Source organism: Scyliorhinus torazame, chromosome 23, assembly GCF_047496885.1.
Source record: "Scyliorhinus torazame isolate Kashiwa2021f chromosome 23, sScyTor2.1, whole genome shotgun sequence".
Classification (NCBI taxonomy): domain Eukaryota; kingdom Metazoa; phylum Chordata; class Chondrichthyes; order Carcharhiniformes; family Scyliorhinidae; genus Scyliorhinus; species Scyliorhinus torazame.
The window spans coordinates 40601233-40625314 of record NC_092729.1 but is presented as its reverse complement, the minus strand read 5'-3'; the positions used below and the strand labels follow the sequence as shown (position 1 = coordinate 40625314).

The following is a 24082-nucleotide window of genomic DNA, read 5'->3' as shown; positions in this document are numbered from 1 at the left end:
ACTGTCCACAACTCCACCGACTTTAGTTATCATCTGCAAATTTACTCACCCATCCTTCTACGCCCTCCTCCAGATCATTTATAAAAATGACAAACAGCAGTGGCCCCAAAACAGATCCTTGTGGTACACCACTAGTAACTGGACTCAAGTCTGAACATTTCCCATCAACCACCACCTTTGTCTTTTTCCAGCGAGCCAATTTCTGATCCAAACTGCTAAATCGCCCTGAATCCCATGCCTCCGTATTTTCTGCAATCGCCTACTGTAGGGAACCTTATCAAACGCTTTTCTGAAATCCATAGACACCACATCAACTGCTTTACCCTCATCCACCTGATGGTCACCTTCTCAAAGAACTCAATAACGTTTGTGAGGCACGACCTACCATTCACAAAACTGTGTTGACTATCTCTACTCAAATTATTCCTTTCCAGATGATTATACATCCCATCTCTTATAAAGTTCCAATATGTTGCCCACAACAGAAGTAAGTCTCACTGGTCTATAGTTACCGGGGTTGTCTCTACTCCCCTTCTTGAACAACGGGACAACATTTGCTATCCTCCAGTCTTCTGGCACTATTCATGTAGACAAAGATGACTTCAAGATCAAAGCCAAAGGCTCAGCAATTTCCTCCCTAGCTTCGGAGAGAATCCTAGGCTAAATCTCGTCCGGCCCAGGGGACGTATCTATCACACATTCCAAAATTGCTAACACCTACTCCTTATGAACCTCAAGCCCTTCTAGTCCAGTTGCCTGAATCTCGGTATTCTCCTCGACAACATTGTCTTTTGCCTGTGTGAATACTGACGAAAAATATTCATTTAGCACCTCTCCTATCTCCTCGGACTCCAAGCACAACTTGCCACTACTGTCCTTGACTGGCCCTGCTCTTACCCTCGTCATTCGTTTATTCCTGACATATCTATAGAAAGCTTTAGGGTTATTCTTGACCCTACCTGCCAAAGACTTCTCATGTCACCTCCTGGCTCTTCTTAGCTCTCTCTTTAGGTCCTTCCTAGCTATCTTGTAACTCTCGAGCGCCCTAACTGAACCTTAATGACTCATCTTTACATAAGCCTCCTTCTTCCTCTTGACAAGTGTTTCGACTGCTTTCGTAAACCACGGTTCCCTTGCTCGACTACTTCCTCTCTGCTTGACAGGTACATACTTATCAAGGACACGCAGTAGCTGTTCCTTGAACAAGCTCCACATTTCCATTGTGTCCATCCCCTGCAGTTTTCCTCTCCATCCGATGCATCCTAGGTCTTGCCTCATCGCATCAGAATTGCCTTTCCCCCAGATATAAATCTTGCCCTGCGGTATATACCAATCCCTTTCCATCTCTAAAGTAAACGTAATGGAATTGTGGTCACTATTACCAAAGTGCTCACCTACCTCCAAATCTAAAATCTGTCCTGGTTCATTACCCAGTACCAAATAAAAATGAAATGAATGAAATGAAATGAAAATCGCTTATTGTCACAAGCAGGCTTCAAATGAAGTTACTGTGGAAAGCCCCTAGTCGCCACATTCCGGCGCCTGTTCGGGGAGGCTCGTACGGCAATTGAACCGTGCTGCTGGCTTGCCTTGGTCTATTTAGACCTGTGCTAAACAGCCCCAGTGAAGTTACTGTGAAAAGCACCTAGTCGCCACATTCCGGCGCCTGTTCGGGGAGGCTGTTACGTGAATCGAACCGTGCTGCTGGCCTGCCTTGGTCTGCTTTCAAAGCCAGCGATTTAGCCCTGTGCTAAACAGTTTTTCCAAATCCTATATTGCCTCGCCTCTCTTTGGTCTATCTACATACTGTGTCAGGAAACACTCCTGCACACATTGGACAAAAACAGACACAACAAAAGTACTCGTACTATGACGTTTCCATTCAATATTTGGAAAGTTAAAGTCCCCCATAACAACTACCCTGTTGCTTTCGCTCCTATCCAGAATCATCTTTGCAATCCTTTCCTCTACATTTCTGGAACTTTTCGGAGGCCTATAGAAAACCCCTAACAGGGTGACCTCTCCTTTCCCGTTTCTAACCTCAGCCCATACTACCTCAGTGGACGAGTCATCATCAAAGTTCCATTCTGCCACCGTAATACTGTCCTTGACTAATAATGTCAACCCTCCCCCTCTTTTACCACCTTCCCTGAGCTTACTGAAATATCTAAACCCCGGCAACTGCAACAGCCATTCCTGTCCCTGCTCTATCCATGTCTCCGAAATGGCCACATTATCAAAATCCCAGGTACCAACCCATGCCGCAGGTTCACCCACCTAATTCCGGATGCTCCAGGCATTGAAGAAGACACACTTTAAACCACATTCCTGCCTGCCGGTACACACCTGGAACTTTGAAACCTTACTCATGACCTCACTACTCTCTACCTCCTATATACTGGAGCTACAATTCAGGTTCCCAAGCCTTTGCTGAACTAGTTTAAACCCTCCCGAAGAGCATTAGCAAATCCGCCCCTCCCCCCAGGATATTGGTATCCCTCTGATCCAGGCGTTGACCATCCCTTTTGTAGAGATCCCACCGACCCCAGAATCAGCCCCAATTATCCAGAAGTCTGAAACACTTCCTCCTGCACCATCCCTGTAGCCACACGTTGAACTCCTCTCTCTCCCTGTTCCTCGTCTCGCTATCACGTGGCACGGGTAACAACCCAGAGATAATAACTCTGTTTGTCCTAGATCTAAGTTTCCACCCTAGCTCCCTGAATTCCTGCCTTACATCCCTATCCCTTTTCCTACCTATGCCGTTGGTACCTATGTGGACCACGACTTGGGGCTGCTCCCCCTCCCCCTTAAGGATCCCGAAAGCACGATCCGTGACATCACGCACTCTGGCACCTGGGAGGCAACACACCAACCGCGAGTCTCTCTCGTTCCCACAGAATCTCCTATCAATCCCCCTAACTATGGAGTCTCCAATGACTAATGCTCTACTCCTCTCCCCCTTCCCTTCTGAGCAACAGGGACAGATTCTGAGCCAGAGAATTGTACCCCATGGCTTACCCCTGGTAAGTCGTCGACCCCCAACAGTATCCAAAGCGATATACTTGTTACTAAGGGGAACGAGCACAGGAGATCCCTAGACTGACTGCTTCCTCCCAGCCCCTTTCACCGTCACCCATCTATCTTTATTTTTCGGAGTAACTACATCCCTGAAGCTTCTATCTATGACCACCTCTGCCTCCCGAATGATCCGAAGTTCATCCAGCTCCAGCTCCAGTTCCCTAACGCGGTTTCTGAGGAGCTGGAGACGGGTGCACATCCCACAGATGAAATCAGCAGGGGCACTGACGGCGTCCCTCACCTCAAACATTCTGCAGAAGGAACATTGCACTACGTTCCCTGCCATGCCCTCTAGATAAAAAAAAGAAAAAGAAAGAAAGAGCTTACCTGTTATTCACTCCCCTTCTCAGCAAGCACTCACTCGGCAACCTCTGCGCCCCACAAGATAACACCTGAGGGAAAATAAAAGAAAAGCTACTTACCAGTCACTAGCCAGTCCCTTACCTGCAGGCTGTGACGTCACGGTTCAACTTCTTTCGACTTCTACCTGCCCTCGAGCCTTCCTCGTGTTCTTTACAGCGGTTGTTTTTTTTTGGTGAGAGGAGGGGGTACGGACGGAAACACTGAAGAAGTGTTCCGGGTTTAAGTGTCACTTGACAACAACTCCTCCACAAACTACCTTCAAGTAAGGGTGAGCACACGGAGGTATGCAAATTACCCCCGCAACAGCCAATCAGCAGCTCCGCTCTACTGCCCTCTGCTGGATAATTCAATATAATTCAATAACTATATTTTTCCATTCACGGTTGAATTCCATCGCTACATGTTGCTGGCTGAATTTGGTGTAACTCTTTGTATTTGAGACATAGTGATCATTTTAGTTAACCTTACCATATTGATATTCCTGGTTTAGGTGAGATGTTCATCCCGAGTTCAACAGTGTGTTTTGAATAAATGTAAATCCAGCAGCTGCCGAATTTCAGATGGTATTGTAGTTAAATGTTAAAGGGAACTACGTACATATCTACTTAGTGGAAATGTGACTGATGTGGAAATGTTCAGATATCTGTCACGAGTAGCAATTTCAACTGGTTTTCTCAATAACAAGAAAGTATATGCATGTAAACACAGAACTATAATTATATATATACATTCAGTGTACATATACTTTAACAAATATATGTATTTCACATCTCTTTTTTGACAATGACTGAGAACATATTGTCTGATTGTTTCAGACTCTATACGGCCTTATTTAAATTGACAGCATTCAATAACGAAGACTTAATACTTACTCTGTGAGTAGCAGTTTGCATTGGTATGTTACTATTATATCCAACATGAATTGATCAATCTATCCGGTAGGTTTTCAAACATACCTGCAGGAACTGGCTTTCTCTTGGTCGGAATAAACTCTAGTCCCAGAATAATCACGATTCCTAACACGATCAATGCAGCGAGACTGAAACGGATTGGGATTGAACTGGAAACTAAAAGATTATGAGGAGAAAATGAATGACCATTTTAGTGCGTCATAGGCCAGTAGTGAACGGGATGTGTTTTAACATTTCCATTAAATATTTTAGATTTTAGTTGAACTGAATTTCTAACAGCTCTCGTCGCATGATTGGAATCCATGACTCCAGAAAATTGTCCTGTGTTTCTCGATTACTAGTCGAGTGAACACGCCACTGCGCCACCGCTTGTCCCAGTAAATTGATGCATTCCCTACCTATCCAATAAACATAGAACATAGAACATAGAACAATACAGCGCAGTACAGGCCCTTCGGCCCACTATGTTGCACCGAAACAAAAGCCATCTAACCTACACTATGCCATTATCATCCATATGTTTATCCAATAAACTTTTAAATGCCCTCAATGTTGGCGAGTTCACTACTGTAGCAGGTAGGGCATTCCACGGCCTCACTACTCTTTGCGTAAAGAACCTACCTCTGACCTCTGTCCTATATCTATTACCCCTCAGTTTAAAGTTATGTCCCCTCGTGCCAGCCATTTCCATCCGCGGGAGAAGGCTCTCACTGTCCACCCTATGCAACCCCCTGATCATTTTGTATGCCTCTATTAAGTCTCCTCTTAACCTTCTTCTCTCCAACGAAAACAACCTCAAGTCCATCAGCCTTTCCTCATAAGATTTTCCCTCCATACCAGGCAACATTCTGGTAAATCTCCTCTGCACCCGCTCCAAAGCCTCCACGTCCTTCCTATAATGCGGTGACCAGAACTGTACGCAATACTCCAAATGCGGCCGTATCAGAGTTCTGTACAGCTGCAACATGACCTCCCGACTCCGGAACTCAATCCCTCTACCAATAAAGGCCAACACTCCATAGGCCTTCTTCACCACCCTATCAACCTGGGTGGCAACTTTCAGGGATCTATGTACATGGACACCTAGATCCCTCTGCTCATCCACACTTTCAAGAACTTTACCATTAGCCAAATATTCCAAATATTCCAAAGTGAATCACCTCACACTTCTCTACATTAAACTACATTTTCCAACTCTCAGCCCAGCTCTGCAGCTTATCTATATCCCTCTGTAACCTGCTACATCCTTCCACACTATCGACAACACCACCGACTTTAGTATCGTCTGCAAATTTACTCACCCACCCTTCTGCGCCTTCCTCTAGGTCATTGATAAAAATGACAAACAGCAACGGCCCCAGAACAGATCCTTGTGGTACTCCACTTGTGACTGTACTCCATTCTGAACATTTCCCATCAACCACCACCCTCTGTCTTCTTTCAGCTAGCCAATTTCTGATCCACATCTCTTAATCACCCTCAATCCCCAGCCTCCGTATTTTCTGCAATAGCCTACCGCGGGGAACCTTATCAAACGCTTTGCTGAAATCCATATACAACACATCAACTGCTCTACCCTCATCTACCTGTTCAGTCACCTTCTCAAAGAACTCAATAAGGTTTGTGAGGCATGACCTACCCTTCACAAAGCCATGCTGACTATCCCTGATCATATTATTCCTATCTAGATGATTATAAATCTTGTCTCTTATAATCCCCTCCAAGACTTTACCCACTACAGACGTGAGGCTCACCGGTCTATAGTTGCCAGGGTTGTCTCTGCTCCCCTTTTTGAACAAAGGGACCACATTTGCTGTCCTCCAGTCCTCTGGCACTATTCCTGTAGCCAATGATGACATAAAAATCAAAGCCAAAGATCCAGCAATCTCTTCCCTGGCCTCCCAGAGAATCCTAGGATAAATCGCATCAGGTCCCGGGGACTTATCTATTTTCAGCCTGTCCAGAATTGCCAACACCTCTTCCCTACGTACCTCAATGCCATCTATTCTATTAGCCTGGGGCTCAGCAGTCTCCTCCACATCATTATATTTTTCCTGAGTGAATACTGACGAAAAATATTCATTTAGTATCTCGCCTATCTCTTCAGACTCCACACACAATTTCCCATCCCTGTCCTTGACTGGTCCTACTCTTTCCCTAGTCATTCGCTTATTCCTGACAGACCTATAGAAAGCTTTTGGGTTTTCCTTGATCCTTCCTGCCAAATACTTCTCATGTCCCCTCCTTGCTCGTCTTAGCTCTCTCTTTAGATCCTTCCTCGCTACCTTGTAACTATCCATCGCCCCAACCGAAACTTCACACCTCATCTTCACATAGGCCTCCTTCTTCTTCTTAACAAAAGATTCCAATTCCTTGTGTAAACCACGGTTCCCTCGCTCGACGCCTTCCTCCCTGCCTGACCGGTACATACTTATCAAGAACACGCAGTAGCTGATCCTTGAACAAGCCCCACTTATCCAGTGTGCCCAACACTTGCAGCCTACTTCTCCACCTTATCCCCCCCCCCACCCCCCCAAGTCACGTCTAATGGCATCATAATTGCCCTTCCCCCAGCTATAACTCTTGCCCTGCGGTGTATACTTATCCTAAAAGAATCCTTCATGATACTGAGCAATTCCATTCAATCACCTGTTAACATTCTCAAACTCCCCTGGGCGCGTGCGCTGTCCATGCCAACCCACGTGACCGAGTGACGTGACAGGAGGGAAATTAAATGTACTTTCAAAACACCTGACGACCTTGACTTAGCCCAATACATTGAAGTCATCAGGTTTATAAGTTTAATACCAACAATGTATTTTAACAGTACTGTAAGTACAATGACAAAAATATAACTGCCACTTTCCTCAACTCAGCCCCCACTTTCCAAATAGCCCCCCCTACAACACACTGAGACACACTTACTCACTCAGACACAGACACACACAGACATACACGGGCTCACACACAGACACAGACATTTAGTCACACTCAGACACACACTCACGGTGGCAGACAACAATGAGGAAAAGAGTTGTGGAGTGAGAACAAAGTAAAATAAAATAACATCGTGAAAGGATCTCTAAAGCATTGCGCCTGCTTTCAGTTCACGTCTTTCAAGAGTTCAAGATTTCGTTTTGATACTTATTCCTTCTGGGCTTGAAAGGATATTTTCGGCGAATGTTGTCTACTTTCTTTTTGAATCAACATCATTTTAAATTAGGAGTAATGATATGTCAGGTGCTCACTGGTTTTTGAACAACAGACTAGTTTTTCTAATTCAGCAAGGAGCGAGAGAAAAAGAGCTCCTCCCCCTTTCAAGGCCGAATCTTCTGCCCAGCTCTCTCAGAAGAATCGTACATGAACCAGTCACTGACTGTTGCCAAGCAGAACCGTATTACTCGCCAGCCCACAGACTGACGGGCAGCCACACGAAATGACGTCCTCCCAAGTTGGTTCTTATGATAGTCTCGGTGTCTCTCCGAAGTACAAAATGTGGTAAGCACTGGCATGATGAACAGGCTTTTCTTCAGGCACATTTTAATTATGGGTCCACGGAGCAAAATAATAAAATAAATGGTAGCATAAGGAACTGAAAAGGAGGGAATCTAACATAACTTCCCCCGTCCCGTCCCCCATCCCACCTGAAGGGATGAAACTTTATTTGAAGGACGTTTCAAACCAAGCAGGGTAACGCAAAAAACAAAGCGCACATCCATTTATCTATCCTTTCCCTCTACTTGAGTTGCCGGAATTCTTCTATCTGCCACTTACCAACTGTAAATAATTGAGAATCTATCCACCATAATCTGGTCCTTGTCAGGAATATGGGAAAACTTAATATTGAAACGTACCATCAATGAATTCTAAAGGAGCCATCTTGCATCTGAGTTTTACATATTTCTATAAACCAGGGCAGATTATGGTTCTGAAAGATTAGGCTGTGTTTATTACCATACCGGACACATAACTCAAAATGATGAAGGGTCTTTAGCAATGCGCTTTCGAAATGGTGTCGACTTCCTTTGGCACGGATTTAATTTTCACTGAAACGTTTCCCACCAGTGTTTACAGCACTTTTGTTCAGCTCTCTCAGAAACATTCCGCTAGAACTATTCACTGACTCTTGTCAGAGAGAAGACTGTCGCTGGACAACCCATAGGTTGCCAACAGACCAATCGAACGAACTTCCACCAATGCAGATCTTAATATTCACCCGGCGCCCGGGACACATGTAGCGCAATAGTAGCGCCAAGGACCTTGGTTCCAGAGATGCCCCGGGTCAGTCTCCGTGAGGAGTTCGCTCATTTGCCCCGTGTTTGTGTGAGTCTTAATACGAAAAGCCAAAAATGTGCAGGGTCCGTGGATTGGCCACGCTAAGTTGCCTTTTTGTTTAAAACCAATAGATTTACCCACCACCGAGGAGTTTCTATTTCCATCTCCAAAATACAAAAGCTGTGTCAAACAGGCCTGACGATCAGGTTGCTTCAGCTTGAGTCCACTGATTCTATACATCATGGTCCACGGGGGCAGCACGGTAGTGCAGTGAGTAGCACGCAGCCTCACAGCGCTGTGGTCCCAGGTTCGATCCCAGCCTGGGTCACTGTCTGTGTGGAGTTTGCACATTCTTCCTGTATGTGCGTGGGTTTCGCCCCCACAACCCAAAGCTGTGCAGAGTAGTTGGATTGGCCACGCTAAATTGCTCCTTAATTGGAAAAAATGAATTGGGTACTCTAAATTTATAGAAAATAAATAAAACATTATGAGTCCACGGAACAAAGAAAATTACATAAAATAAATGGGGCAAAGGGAAATCAAAAGGAATGTCTCCAACAACATGCTCCGCTCTCCATGTACGAATTGTAACCATTTCTAAACTTGTGGCACATTACAAACAGTATTTTCCGTCTTTCTCCAATTTGGATAATTTACCCCAGTCTGTCTATCCTCCTCCCTCAGAATGGTGCTCCGTAAAAATGATCCTTCAACGGCAGCCAATCAGGAATGGAGTTGGCAAGGTGCTGGGATGTGGATCTTGTCTCAATGCATCTGCTGGTATTATGCAGCAGAACTCTCAGTTTACATTTGGAAATATCTTGATTTTTGGCTTTGAAGCGTGGACTTCCCCATGACACAGCTAACCTGTGCCAACCAGGAGGCAGATGATTTATTGCTGCCAGATATTAGATCATGTACACATTTAATTCTCGGTGTAGTCTGTGCCAAGATTTAACACCAGAGCACTGTGTTCCTATTTTCATGTCAGCTTGAATTGCGAAGTGCACCGGTTAGTTTAACGAGATAACATCTCATGTCTGAATTAAAACAGGAACACATTATCCATAATCAGGTGGATATATTGACTGTGCATATCACTCACCTCTTACACTGATGCTCAAAGGGTCACTGGAGGTCGAGCATAGCCGGGTTCTGTTCACCTCCGCTTCATATCGACAGGTATAATATCCTATTTTGGAGTGATCGATTTTATTGATGGTGAAGGTGACAGAATGCATTCCTGCAGCAGGATATTTAACGTTGACAGAATTCGATTGTCCTTGTCTGTATAAGTAAAATGCAATCCCAGGACTGTCCTGGGAGCTGGAGCAGTTAAACGTGACACTTTCACCGTCAGCAATAACATAGGAATCCACTGAGAAACGTGGTTTATTCAGACCTGCAGTTGGACAGAAAGAAATAGTGACGGTCATTACATATTCAACACTGAATCAGGCTATTAATATTCAGAACTTTAGTCGAATTACCTAATTGAAAAGGAGACAGAGATAACAGGATGCTATAGAATGTGAAGGACTGATCAGTCAGGGAGGCAGTGGGGCCGTAGTACTGTCAATGGGTTGTGCTCCAGAGTCCCAGCGTTTTGATTTGGGGCACGGTGGCACACTGGTTAGCACCGGTGACTCACAGCATCTGGGACCCAGGTTCAATGTCGGCCTTGGGTGATTGTCACTGTGTAGTTTGCACATTCTACCCGTGTCTGCACGGGTTTCCCCCGGGTGCACAATACAAATATATGCAGGTTAGATGGAATGGCAGTGACAAACTGCCCTTAATGTCCGAGAGGTTCGGTGGGGTTACTGGGGTAGTGTCGGAGTGTGGGTCTCGGTTGTTCTTTCGGATGGTGTGTGCCGGTCCTCAGCTAATTCAAAACAGCAGTCGTGATCTCAAGAAACGGCAAAAGGAATTGGACACTGTAGAGGTTAGAGGACCTGCGGATATTCCTACAGACTTGTACTTGTACTGAAGGCATGCACCAAAGTACAGTGCAGTACAATTTGCCACATCAATAGCTCCGAAGTGAATACGGTCGGCAGCTTCAATACCTGGCCATCACCATCACCAGCAGTCTGTCCAGGTTCCTTCACTTTGACGCAAAAGTCAAGAAAGCCCAATTCATATCTTGTTACTGCCGAAGCTAAAAAAAGTCGTCATGTCTCCCTCAAATCTCACAAACTTCTGCAGATGTGCCATAGAACGCATCCTATCCGGTTGCATCACAGCTTGGTATGGCAACTGTTCGGCCCAAGATTGCAAGAAACTGCAGAGTGTGGTGAAATCAGCCCAACGCATCACACAAGCTTGCCACCCGCACATTGATTCTGTCTACACCTCCCGCTGCCTCATGAATTCAGACAGCATTATCAGAGACCCCTCCCACCCAGCCATTGCCTTCATCCAGACCCTTTCACCAGGCAGGATACAGAAGTCTGAATACCCGCACATCCAGATATACGTGCAGCTTCTTCCCCACAGCTACTAAACTCCTCAACAACTCTCCTTAGAACTGATGTGTTCCCTGTAAGAACACTATTCACGACGCCCTATGCTGCTCTTGCTCATATGTTTGCTTTGTTTGGCCCTTGTTCCGTACTTTTACCAATCACTATTTGTCGATGTACTACATGTGGATGTACTTAGATGATTAAACCTTTTGTCTACTATGTACTGTGTACGTTCTCTTGGTCGCAGAAAACTAGTTTCACTGTACTTTGGTACATGTGACGATAAATCAATCAATCAAGATATGTCCATTACACAGAAAAGGGACAAATCAAATCGGACAAATAATATCGCCAAATTTGCAGATGACACCAAGTTCAGTGGGAGGGTGAACTTCCTGCAGGTTGCAGAGATCCTCCGCTGTGATTTGGACAATTGAATAAGTGAGCAAATTAATGGTAGGTGCAGCATCATTTTTATGAACGCATTTGCATCCACTTTGTTCAGAAAAACAAGAGGGGATACTGTTATATGAATGTTCATAAATTAGGAGAGGGTAATGTACAATGAGACCCGAGTGCCCTTGCACACCAGTCACTCAAGACCAGCAGGAAGATACAGCACGTGGTAAAGAAGGGAAATTATATTCTTGCAGGAGGATTCGGGTACAGGATCAGGTGTGCCTGGCTGCAATTGTACAGGGACTTGCTGAATTAGCAACTGGAATATTATTTGCAGTTTTTGTCTCCTTATCTGAGAACAGAGTCTTTGCTCTCGAGGGAGTACATCGAAAGCTTACCAGACTGATTCATTGGATGGCGGGACTAACGAATGAGAACAGACTGCATCGGTTGGATTTCATTCGCTGGAGTTCTGAAGAACGAGGGGGATCTCCTGGAAACCTATAACATTCCAATAGGGCGAGACAGGGTGATTGCAGGAAGGATGTTCCCGATGGTGGGGGTGTCCAGAACGATGGGTCACAGTCCGAGGATACGGGTAGACAATTTGTACAGAGATAAGGAGAAATCTATCCCCTCAGAAGTGGAGAGTCGGTGGAATTCGTTACCACTGGAAGCCAGTTGAGACCAAAGCATTGTATGTTTTCAAAACCAGTTAGATATATGACTTCGGGTGAGGGAGATTGGAGAACATGCGGGTGCGTGGGGTGGGGAAGGGGGGGGGGGAGCAGAATTAGTCCATTGAGTTGGATGATCAACCATGATTATAATAAATGGCGGAGCAGGCTCGAAGGCTGAATGGCCACCCCTTCTCCTATTTTCGATGTTTCTTATGGCAACATGGAACTTATGCAAAAGCTTCATAAAATAATAGTAACATCTTGTATCCAATTCTGAGCATGAAACTCTATACATGATGGCCAGGTCTTGGAAAGTGATTTGGAGGTCATTGACTCAAATGCTTCCAGGAATGAGGGACATAAGTTAGGACTAGTAAATTGAACATCTCCCTTTCCCTTGGCAGTGCAAGGAAGATTAAGACAACGTTTCCTGGAAATTACATAAATAAATGATCTGTTTTGATGAAGTAATTGGGAAGTCGCTGGCAGAGTGATCATCGAGTCGCGAGTCGCATAACACAGAAACAGGCAATTCGCCCCACGTTGTCTATGCCGATCAAGCCCCAATCTGTACTAATTCCATTTAACAACTCTTGGTGCACAGCCTACTATGCCTCTGCGATTTAAGTGTTAGTTCGAATGCTACTTAAATGTTGCAAGTGTACCTGTGCACACCACCCTCTCTGTCAGCGCGATCCGACATTTCCACCACACTCTGGGTATAAAATAAAGTTTCTGCAGGTCCCCATACACCACTTATTCCTCCCGTTAATATTTTACCCCCTTAGCTTTGACACGTCTTCAATGTGGTAAAGATTCGGACCATCTATCCTATCTATCTCTCTAAATTGTTTGCACATCTCTCAGTTCTCCCCTCAGCATCCGCTACTGCGATGAAAACAAACACAGTCTTTCCTCAGAGCTGAAACGTTCCATCGCTGGCAACAACCTGGGGAATCTCCTCTGCACAGCCTCCAGTGCAACAAGTTCCTTCCGATGCTGTGGTGATCAGAACTGCGCACAACATTCCTTCTGTGGCATGACAATTGATGTATAAAGTTTGACCAAAGCTTCCCTGTTCCTATATCCTAAGCATCAGATAATGAAGGCAAGCATTCCGTATGCCTTCTTCACCACCCTGTTTACCTGTTCCTCCACCTCCAGGTATTCATGGACTCGTAGAGCAAAGTCTTTTCTTTCTTCAATACTCCCTCGGGATCTGTCAATCATTTTGCAGATAATACCCCTAATCGAACTCCCAAAATGCATCGCCTCACACTTCTCAGGATTAAATTGCATCTGTCTTTGCTCTGCCAAACTCTCCAGGTGATCAATATCAGTCTGTCGCATGGCTATCCTCTTCACTATCATCACCACCAAATTCCGTGTCATCTGTATTCTGTATACCTTCGGCATATACTTAATTTCTTGAATATACACATCAAGGGTCACAGCACCGATCCCTGTCGTACACTGATGGTGACAGGTTTCCAATCACCAAAGCAACTCTACCATCACCCTTTGCCTCCTGTTAACAACAACACATTGAATACATTTTTCCAGCTTGAATCCAATGGCTTTAAACCTTTGGGGCAATTTTCCCAGTGGGTTCTTCTCAAATCACTCATTTATGTTCATGTTAACCACGTCAACTACCCTCAACAATATATTTATTTACCTTTTCATACAACTAAATGAAATTAGTTGGACAGGATGTTCCACCACCAATCCGCGCTGACTATCCCTGCTAAATCGTTTTCTGTCCAAGCGTTGATTACTCCTGTGCCACAGGATCCCCCCCCCCCCCCCCCCCCCGCCCCCAACCACAATATTTCCGTACCAATAACGTACAGCCCTGTAAATACGTGGTATATCACTGCCGCGCTTTTTGAATGAAGGTGCCTCATTAGCGATCCTCCATCTGGCAATTCACCTGCGGTCAGCAAATACATAAATATCTCTGAATGGGCCCCCGCAATCTTCTCCATTGACTCCCAACGCAGCAAATATCCATGTCGTTAATGATGAAGCTGCCCGGGACAGATATACAAAAGACAAGGCTGAGACAGTCACAACAATCTGCAGCAAGAAGTGCCGAGTGGATGATCCATCTCGGTCTCCTCTGGATGTCTTCAGCATCACAAATGTCAATGCGATTCATTCCACCTGCAGTACTCCCTAAATTCCTGCTGCAGGATCTCATCCCTTTGTCTGCCCATGTCAGTGGTAACGACATGCACCACGGCCACTGGCTAATCCCCTCCCACATCACACTGCTCTCAAGGCACAAAAAAGGAAATAAACAATTATAGGGCCTGTTTCTGGCCACAGAAACGCAATCCGGCTTCCTTTACAATCGAGTCCGCGATGAGTGACGATCTCCCAATATTTTTCTCCTCCGCTGTGCACCCACGCGGCCACTAACACAGCTATTGATTATTTAGCCTGAAAGGCCTCCTATCCCAATACTATCTAAGACGATATAGTTGTCTGAGATGGGGATGACCACATGCGTGTAACCCGTGCACTACCTGCCTCCGGCTACCACTCCACCTGACGGTCTGCCACTGCTTCTCCGCCTGGGCAACCATGACTTGTGTTGCGGCATGCTTGCTAAAAGTGATATCCACAACGTCATCATCACCACGGGTGCTCAATAGTTCGTTCATGTGCAGCTCCCGTCATGCATTGCGGATAATCAGGAGCTGCAGTTGGACACAGTTCCAGTGATCAGAAACACGTGAAATGTCTCTGATTTCCGACATATTTCAGAAGGATCATTTCACAACGCTGAGTTCTCTTTCAAGATCCTTTAAAATACTTCTTAGATTCCATTAAATTCAGAGTACTGCTTACACAGGGGATCTTATTCTAAAGAGAATAGAGGTAAGTGGAAGAAACTCACACCTGAAATGAAAGTCACCAATCAGCGACCTGCATTACCGCATCTCACTTTCTGGATAAGGAAATCTCATTGGCCTCTGCCCCCACCTCACCGGCTGTTCTTGTTCTGGAGTACTCTGCAGTCATTTCACAAATGCGACTTTACTAACTAGAAGCAGCGCATCTGGTAACAAGTTCCCAACCCAATCTTACCCCGAATCTTCAGACCAGCTCTGAATCGGCGTTTCTGAAGCTCGGACTGAGCCTGAACTCCGCACTCAGTAGTTTTCATCTTCGACTCCATACAGTTCAGTGGGAGGCCTTTTGGAACATCGAGTCTGCACCGACCCTCTGAAACAGTCCCACCTTATTACGATCACCCGCTAACACCACCAAAACTTTTGGATCCTAAGGGAAATTAAAGATGGCCAATCCACCTAATCTGCACATCATTGCACTGTCGGAGGAAATCGGGGCACTAGGAGGAAACCCACGCAGACACGGGGGGAAATGCAAATTCCACACAGACAGTCAGCCGAGACCCGAAATGGACCCGGGCCCCTGGCGCTGTGGGGCAGCAGTGCCAACCACTGTACCAATGCGCCGTCTATAACGTTTTAGCTTTATCTTCTCCTGTTTGAATCAACACTGTTTTCACTCAACCCCAACACACTGTGGTTTATCCAAGCTGCACTGACAGTTCAGGAAAGCAACTCTGAAGCTGCCCTCCGCCTCACAGCGTGCCCGAAACAAGGATTTTGATAACTGAATCAATCCAGTTGGGCAGTTAACCAGCTTCAGTTCAGAGGGACACAGCTGACTCCTAATTCAGAAGCGCAATTAACTTACACCCAATCAAAACGAGCAGCTTTTAATTACATGACTAAATATGTAATTTTACTTTAAAATAGCGCACGAATTAAATTTAATTACCAATTACCGAAAAAAACAAATGCCTTGGATGCCTTGTTTTCAATTAAGCAAACATACTCGTCCAGCCAAGCAGCTCTCACAGTGGTATGGTTACTGGATGAGTAACCTCGAGCCCCAGGGTAATGCGCTACGGACTAGTGTTCGAATTCCACCCAGCAGATAGTAAGATTTCAGTTCAATTAACACCGAATGATGACGACGAAAAACGGAGCGGACTCACTTATAGACTTAAGGGAAGATAATTTGCCGGCCTTACGAGGTCTTACATACATGGGCAGCACGGTGGGACAGTGTGTTAGCCCAGCTATCTCATGGCGCCTCAGTCCCAGGTTCGATCCCGGCTCTGGATCTTTGTGTTGTGGGGGCGAAACCCACGCAAACACGGGGAGAATGTGCAAACTCCACTTAGACAGTGAAACAGGGGCCTGGTTCGAACCCGGGTTCTCAGTGCATGAAATATCATTCAATACTAATGTTATAAACCAGCACATGGTTCACAAGCTACAGCTTGGCGATTTCAGTGCTTGTCCAGATTATTCTGAAAACTTGCTTTTACTCATATTCCAACGACACTTGGGGTGAAATAATGTTTATTATCAACTCCCCTCCGAACAATTCATTCCTCACCTGAAACATATCCCCTTTGGGATTCCCTGGGAAAAAATTATCACGATTCCCCCTATCTCTGCCTCTGAATATCTCTATCAGATCCTTCCCTCATCCTCCTCTGTTACAGAGAAAACAAATAAAGCCTATCCAGACTGTTTTCATAGTTGAAACGTTCTTCCCAAGGCAGCATCCTTGTGAATTTCCTCTGCACCCTCTCCAGTGTAACCACGTCCTTCCGATGGTGTACCGATCAGAACTACACACAATATTCCATCTGTTGTCGAAGCAATGTACTAAATTTGTCCCAATAACTCCCTGCTCCTTTATTCAATGTTCCAGGTAAGGAAGGCAAAGTTCAGCGTGTATTCTTCACTACTCTATCTACCTGTGCTGCCACGTCCAGGGAGCCATCGACTTGTCAACCAGAGATCCCCTGTTCCTCAATACTACCTATGGACTTACCGTATTACAATTGGGTATATCCTATCCTTTATAGCCTTCGCAAAAAGCATCAGCTCACACTGGTCCAGAGTAAATTCCAACTGTTATGGCTGTACCCGACTACGAGCTGATCAATATGATTCTGTAGACCAAGACTTTCCTTCTCACTATCCAGAATATTTCCAATGTCCGTGTCAACTGCAAACTTACTAATTATACCTTCTACTTTCACATCCAAGTCGTTTATGTAAATAAAAAAACAGCAATGGTCCCAGCAGAGATCCCTGTGGTACACAGCTGGTAAAAGGGTTTCAGTCACAAATGCAACCCTTTTATCAATGCAGTGAAATATGAGGTAATGCTTTTTGGCAGTCAAAACATGCGGAGACAATATAGAACAAAGAATATGGAGGATAGAACAGTACAGCACAGGACAGGCCCTTCGCCCACAAGGTTGTGCCGACCATGTATCCTAATCTATGATCAACCTGACCTACAGCGCTTCAATTTACTGCTGACCATGTGCCTGTCCAAGAGTCACATAAATGTCTCTAATGATAGGGCAGCACGGTGGCTCAGTGATAGCACTGCAGTTTCACGGCGCCGCGGTCCCATGTTCTATCCCGGCTCTGGGTCACTGTCCGTGTGGTTCATTCTGCCCGTGTTTGCGTGGGTTTCGCCCCCACAACCCAAAGATGTGTAAGATAGGTGGGTTGAACATGCTAAATTGCCCCTTAATTGGAAAAAATGAATTAGGTACTATAAATTTATAAAAATTAAAAATAAATTAAAAAATATCCCTAATGATGCAATCCCCCTGTGAATGAAAGCCAACACAACACACGCCGTCTTAACAACCCTATCAACCTGGGTAAAAACTTTGAGGGATCTATGTACGTGGACCCCAAGATCCCTCTGTTCCTCCACATTTCCAAGAATTCTGCCTTTAACCCTGTATTCAGCATGAAGATTCGACCTTCCAAAATGAATCACTTCTCATTTATCAAGGTAGAACTCCATCTTCCACTTCTCAGCCCAGCTCTGCATCCTGTAAATGTCCTTTTGTAACCTGCAACAGCCCTCGACACTATCTACAACTCCACCAACCTCCGTGTCTTCGGTACACTTACTAACCCACCCTTCCACTCCCTCATCCAAGTCATTTAAAAAAACCACAAAGAGCAGAGGTCCCAGAACAGATCCTTGCGGTGCACCACTTGTCACTGATCTCCAGGGGGAATACATCCCATCCACTACCACTCGCTGACTTCTTTCGGTCAGCCAATTCTGTATCCAGACAGCCAAATTTCCCTGCATCCCATGCCCCCTTACTTTCTGATTGAGTCTACCACGGGGAACCTTATCAAAACCTTACTGAAATCCATATACACTACATCCACGGCCCGATCATCATCAATGTGTCTCGTCACATCCTCAGAGAATTTAAGGAGGCTTGTGAGGCATGACATTCCCTTCACAAAGCCACGCTGCCTATCTTTAATCAAACTATGTTTTTCTGAATAATCATAACTTCTCTCTCTGGATCCTTTCCAGTAATTTAGTCACCACAGACGTAAGACTGACTGGTCTGTAATTCCCTGGGATTTCCCCATTCCCTTTTTGGAACATGGGAACCACATTCGCCTCCCTCCAATCATCCGGTACTAGTCCAATGGAGATTGAGGGTACAAAGATCATCGCCACTGGTGCAATAATCTCCACCCTAGTTTCCGTACTAATCTTGGGTATATCCCGTTAGGCCCAGGCGACTTATCAATCCTGAAACTTTAAACAATTTCCAGCACATCCTCCTTCTTAATATCAATACAGGGTCAATGGGACGACTTTGAGGTGAGTACAGGAGCAGAGGGAACTCGGAGTACAAGTGCCTAATCCTCTGAAGGTGGCCAGAGAAGTTGAAACAGTTTTTAAGAAGCGTGGGTTAATAAATAGAGGCATAGAGTATAAAAGCAAGCAAGTGATGCTGCACCTCTACAAACGATTGGTCAAAGGGCGGCTCGTAGCACCGTGGTTAGCACTGTTGCCTATGGCGCTGAGGACCCAGGTTCGAATCACGGAGCTGGGTGACTATCTGCGTGGAGTTTACACGTTACCCCGGTGTCTGCGTAGGTTTCACCAAAGATGTGCAATTTAGGCGGATTGGCAGCTCAAAGTTGCCCCTCAATTGGAAAAACAATGATTGGGTCCTCTGAATTTATTTTTAAAATTGATTGGTCAGACCACATTTGGAGTACTGTATTCAGTTCGGGGCAAGGATGTTAAGGCCTTGGAGACAGTGCAGATGATATGATACCAGGAATGAAGATTTTTAGGCATTTTGGAATTTTCAAAGATGAGGAATTTAGATACAATGGAAGATTGGAGAAACTGGGCTTGTTCTCCTCGGATCAGACAAGATTAGAGGCGAATATTGAGGTGTTCAAAATGCTGAACAGTTTTGACAAAGTAAGACCATAAAACCATAAGGCATAGGAGCAGAATTAGGCCACTCGGCCCTTCGAGTCTGCTCCGCCATTCAATCATGGCTGATATTTTCTCATCCCCATTCTCTTGCCTTCTCCCCATACCCCTTGATCCCCTTATTAATCAAGAACCTATCTATCTCTGTCTTAAAGACACTCAGTGATTTGGCCTCCACAACCTTCTGAGGCAAAGAGTTCCACAGATTCACCACCATCTGGCTGAAGAAATTCCTCCTCGTCTCTGTTTTAAAGGATTGTCCCTTTAGTTTGAGATAGTGTCCTCTGGTTCAAATCTTTCCAACAAATGGAAACATACTCACCACATACACTCTATCCAGGCCTCGCAGTATCCTGTAAGTTTCAATAAGATCCCCCCTCATCTTTCTCAATTCCAACCAGTACAGACCCAGAGTCCTCAATCGTTCCACATCTGACAAGCTCTTCATTCCAGGGATCAATCTTGTGAACCTCCTCTGGACACTTTCCAAGGCCAGCACATCCTTCCTTAGATACGGGGCCCAAAGCTGCTCCCAATACTCAAAATTGGATCTGACCAGAGCCTTATACAGCCTCAGAAGTACATCCCTAGTCATGTATTCTAGCCCTCTTGACATGAATGCTAACATTGCATTTGCTTTCTTAACTGCCGACGGAACCTGCACGTTAACGTTAAGAGATTCCTGAACTGGGATCCCAAGTCCGTTTGTGCCACTGATTCCCTAAACAGTTCTCCATTTAGAAAAGTGCCTATGCCTAAATTTCTCCTTCCAAAATACATAGCCTCACACTTTTCCACATTGTATTTCATTTGTCACTTCATTGCCCACTCTCCAAGCTTGCCCAAATCCTTCTGCAGCCCCCATGCTTCCTCTAACTACCAGTCCCTCTACAGATCTTTGTATCATCTGCAAACTTAGCATCAGTGCCTTCAGTTCCTTCGTCCAGATCATTAATGTATATTGTGAAAAGTTCTGGTCGCAGCAGAGGTCCCTGAGGCACAGCACTAGTCACCGGCTGCCTGCCATAATATACACCAATATATCATGGTACAGACACACACACTGATGGACACACACTGGGACCAATAAACACACACAACACCGCAGCCAATCACCAGTTAGAGCACAAAGACAGGGGGCATCAGAGTTCCCGCTCATTCGAACTGCAGCTAGCTAGTAGGACATGAATCACAGCCGACGGGCCCGAGAGGCAGTGTACTGGCCCGGCATTAATGAAGACATAGCCAACACAGTGCTCAACTGCCCCACTTGTCAGCGCTTCCAGCCGGCCCAACCACGTGAGACCCTGCAGTCCCATGAGTTGGTCAAGTCACCTTGGACCAAGTTGGGCATCGACCTGTTCCATGGGCTGGGTACAGACTATGTCCTGATCGTGGACTACTTTTCAAATTACCCGGAGGTGATACGCTTGCATGATATCACATCATCTGCAGTCATCCGTGCCTGTAAGGACATCTTTGCTCGACACGGCATCCCATTCACGGTTATGTCGGACAATGGCCCTGCTTCGCAAGCCAGGAATGGCCCAACTTTGCCAGGCAGTACAATTTTGCACATGTGATATCCAGTCTCCTGTACTCCCAATCCAACGGCAAAGCGGAAAAGGGCGTCCATATTTTCAAACGGCTCCTCTGCAAGGCTGCCGATGTTGGGTCCGATTTCTACCTCGCCTTGCTGGCCTATCGCTCCGCCCCACTGTCCACTGGCCTGTTGCCACCCCAATTGCTCATGGGTCGTGCCCTGAGGACGACGGCGCCGTCCATTCTTGTCCCATACCTCGACCACGTTCCGGTCCTTCGACGGATGCAGCTGTCCCGTACACAGCCCAAGGCGGCACGTGACTCCCGTGCAGCTGATCTCCCTGCTCTGGCTACAGATGACAACGTCCGCGTCCGTCTTCCGGATGGTGGCTGGTCTGCAACCGCTGTTGTCCTTCGGCAGGTGGCCCCCCCGCTCGTTTCTGGTTCGTATACGAGATGGCTCCATTCTGCGCCACAATTGACGCGCCCTTCGTCTCGTTCCACGCTCGCTACGTCATCCTGCACTGTCGCCTCGCCCTCCTGCTGACCCTGCCATGGACTATGCAGAGATCCCGGTCACTCTGCATCCTCCTCACTCTGACGCAGTCCAGCCCGCTCCTCAGCCGGCGGCTCCCGAACCACCCTTGAGGCGGTCTACCAGAATTTGTGGCCCACCTCAGAGACTTAATTTGTGAACTTTGTGGACTTATAGATTTTCTGAATTGTTCTGTTCTTCCGTTTGATCTTTTACATGGTTTGTATATAGTGGTCATCTCGTTGTTCTTGTTGCAAACACTTTTTCTGCACCAGGCACCTTCCCATGTAAATAGCTTAGTTCTCATGTACATAGTCCTGTAAATATGTCTTTCGCACACACGTAGTCAGGGACATTCTCACCATACACTATTTATTGCCACACATGTACGTTATTTTCTAAAAGCGGGAGATGTCATTATATACACCAATATATCATGGTGCAGACACACACTGATGGACACACAGTGGGACCAATCAACAAACACAACACCGCAGCCAATCGCCAGTTAGAGCACACGCACTATAAAGACAGGAGGCATCAGAGTTCCCGCTCATTCGACTTCCAGCTAGCTAGTAGAGCAGAGCTCACAGCCTGCAGCACAGACATTCACCATGTGCCGAGTTCATCGACTGGTTAGGACAAGGCAAAGGTCTTTAGTTCAAGCTAGTATCGTGTTAACCCACAGTGAGAGTATGTTAAACAGTTAATGATTCAATAAAACAGTGTTGCACTATGTCAAGTGTTGGTGACCTCTATGTGTTCCACGGATCCAGAGCGCCCAACACAAGATTGCCATCCTGAAAAAGACTGCTTCATCACCACTCTCCGTCTTCTGCCAGTCAGTCAATCCTCCATTCTGCTTGCACAAGTTGCTGTTTCAGTGACTAGGGGTCATAATTTCAAGATGGTCAGCAAGAGACTTAGGAGTGAGATAAAAATAAGAATAGTAATTACCTGTGTCATTTTCACAAGTAGGCTTACATTAACACTGCAATGAAGTTACTGCGAAAAGCTCCTATTCGCCACACTCCGGCGCCTTTTTGGATACACAGAGGGAGAATTCAAAATCTCCAATTTACCCAGCAACACGTCTTTCGGGAACTGCAGGAGGAAACCGGAGCACCAGGAGGAATCCCAAGCAGACACCAGGAGAACGTGCAGACGCCGCACAGACAGTGACAAGCGGGAAACGAACCTGGGACCCTGGCACTGTGAAGCAACAGTGCTAAAGACTGTGCTACCGTGCCATACGAGATGTTGTATGGGTTTTGAATGCGCTGCGTAGGGGAGTGGGAGAGGTGGATTCCACATGAATTCTATCTATATGAAAGTTATACATTTAGAGGGCTATGGAGATAGGCCTGGGGAACTGGAGCAGCTAGCAAGGTCTTTTGGGAGTAGGAGCAGACACGATGGTTTGATTTGCCCTTTTCTATGCTGTAAATAACAAACAAACATGTAGCAAACAAAACACCCTATGATTCTTGTTAACGAGCCAATTTTGATTCACATTTACCAACTTTCCTTGGATTCTTTGGCCCTCCGTATTTTCGACCAACGTCCCATGTGGCACGCTGAACAAGGTCAAACTGAACTCGATGTAAATCTGAGCTGTGCTGCCCTCATCAATATGTTTCGTTACATTTTCAACAAAACGGAATTGAATTACTTAGAAAGGATCTCCGGCGAACAAATCCATGCTGACCATCCATCATTAATAGCCGTGTATCTCAGTGTTGAGTAATCCTGTTGCGCAGAATTCTTTTTCCAGGAATATCCCGACCAATGACATGATGATAACTAGAATGGCCTGTTCTTACCTGTCTTACCGTACTGGCTTTTTGAACAAAGGAATTACGTCTGCTATCTTCCAATCATCTGGAAGTTCACCTATGGCCAGCGAAGATTTAGGTGCCTCTGCCAGTCCCGTGCAATATCCTCCCTTGCCTTCCATATCAGCTTAGGATATATCTCATCAGGTTCTGGGGATTTATGTACCTTTATGCCCGCATATATATCACATACTTCATCCCTATTAAGCTTAACGTGCTCTAGTACGCTTCCGTTCAAATGTACACATTTAGCTACCTATCTCTTTCTCCTTTGCAAATACAGACGAACAATAGCCACTAACGGCCTCGTCCACGTCCTCTGGCGCAACGCACAGATTGTACCTATGACCCCTAATGAGCCCCAATGTTTCTTTGATCATCCTCTTGTTCTTAGTATTCTTGTAAAATGCCTTGGGGCTTTCCTGAATGATAACCAACAATGATATGTTCTGGACCCTCTTCATCTGGACCACACTTATCTCTTTACAATAGTGCTCCCAGCACTTTGCCTTCCTTGGTGTGCAGCAGAACAAACCTTGGTGCCACGCTCATGGCTGCTGGTTCTGTCCCCTGAGCGACAAACCCTCGCAACAGTATCCAACACGGTATATATGTTTGAGAGGGGCTGACATTTTGTGACGTCTGC

The 24082-nt window shown here is 45.8% G+C and overlaps 1 protein-coding gene across 4 annotated transcripts in view; it reads right to left on the bottom strand.

Annotated features, from left to right (window-relative positions):
* LOC140399740 (leukocyte immunoglobulin-like receptor subfamily B member 2) overlaps window positions 1-24082 on the bottom strand; it is a 44277-nt gene that overhangs the window by 1480 nt on the left and 18715 nt on the right. The window contains exons 1-4 of one of the 4 annotated variants that reach the window (XM_072489250.1): window positions 14713-14821; window positions 9736-10032; window positions 4401-4511; window positions 3409-3473 (exon numbers count right to left, since the gene is read on the bottom strand). In XM_072489250.1, coding sequence (XP_072345351.1) covers window positions 3439-3473; window positions 4401-4511; window positions 9736-10032; window positions 14713-14818 — 549 coding nt within the window. In that variant the 5' untranslated portion in view covers window positions 14819-14821 and the 3' untranslated portion in view covers window positions 3409-3438. Of the gene's footprint in view, window positions 1-3408; window positions 3474-4400; window positions 4512-9735; window positions 10033-14712; window positions 14822-24082 lie in introns of those variants that run through there. The other 3 variants (XM_072489249.1, XM_072489252.1, XM_072489253.1) reach the window with 3 other exon arrangements.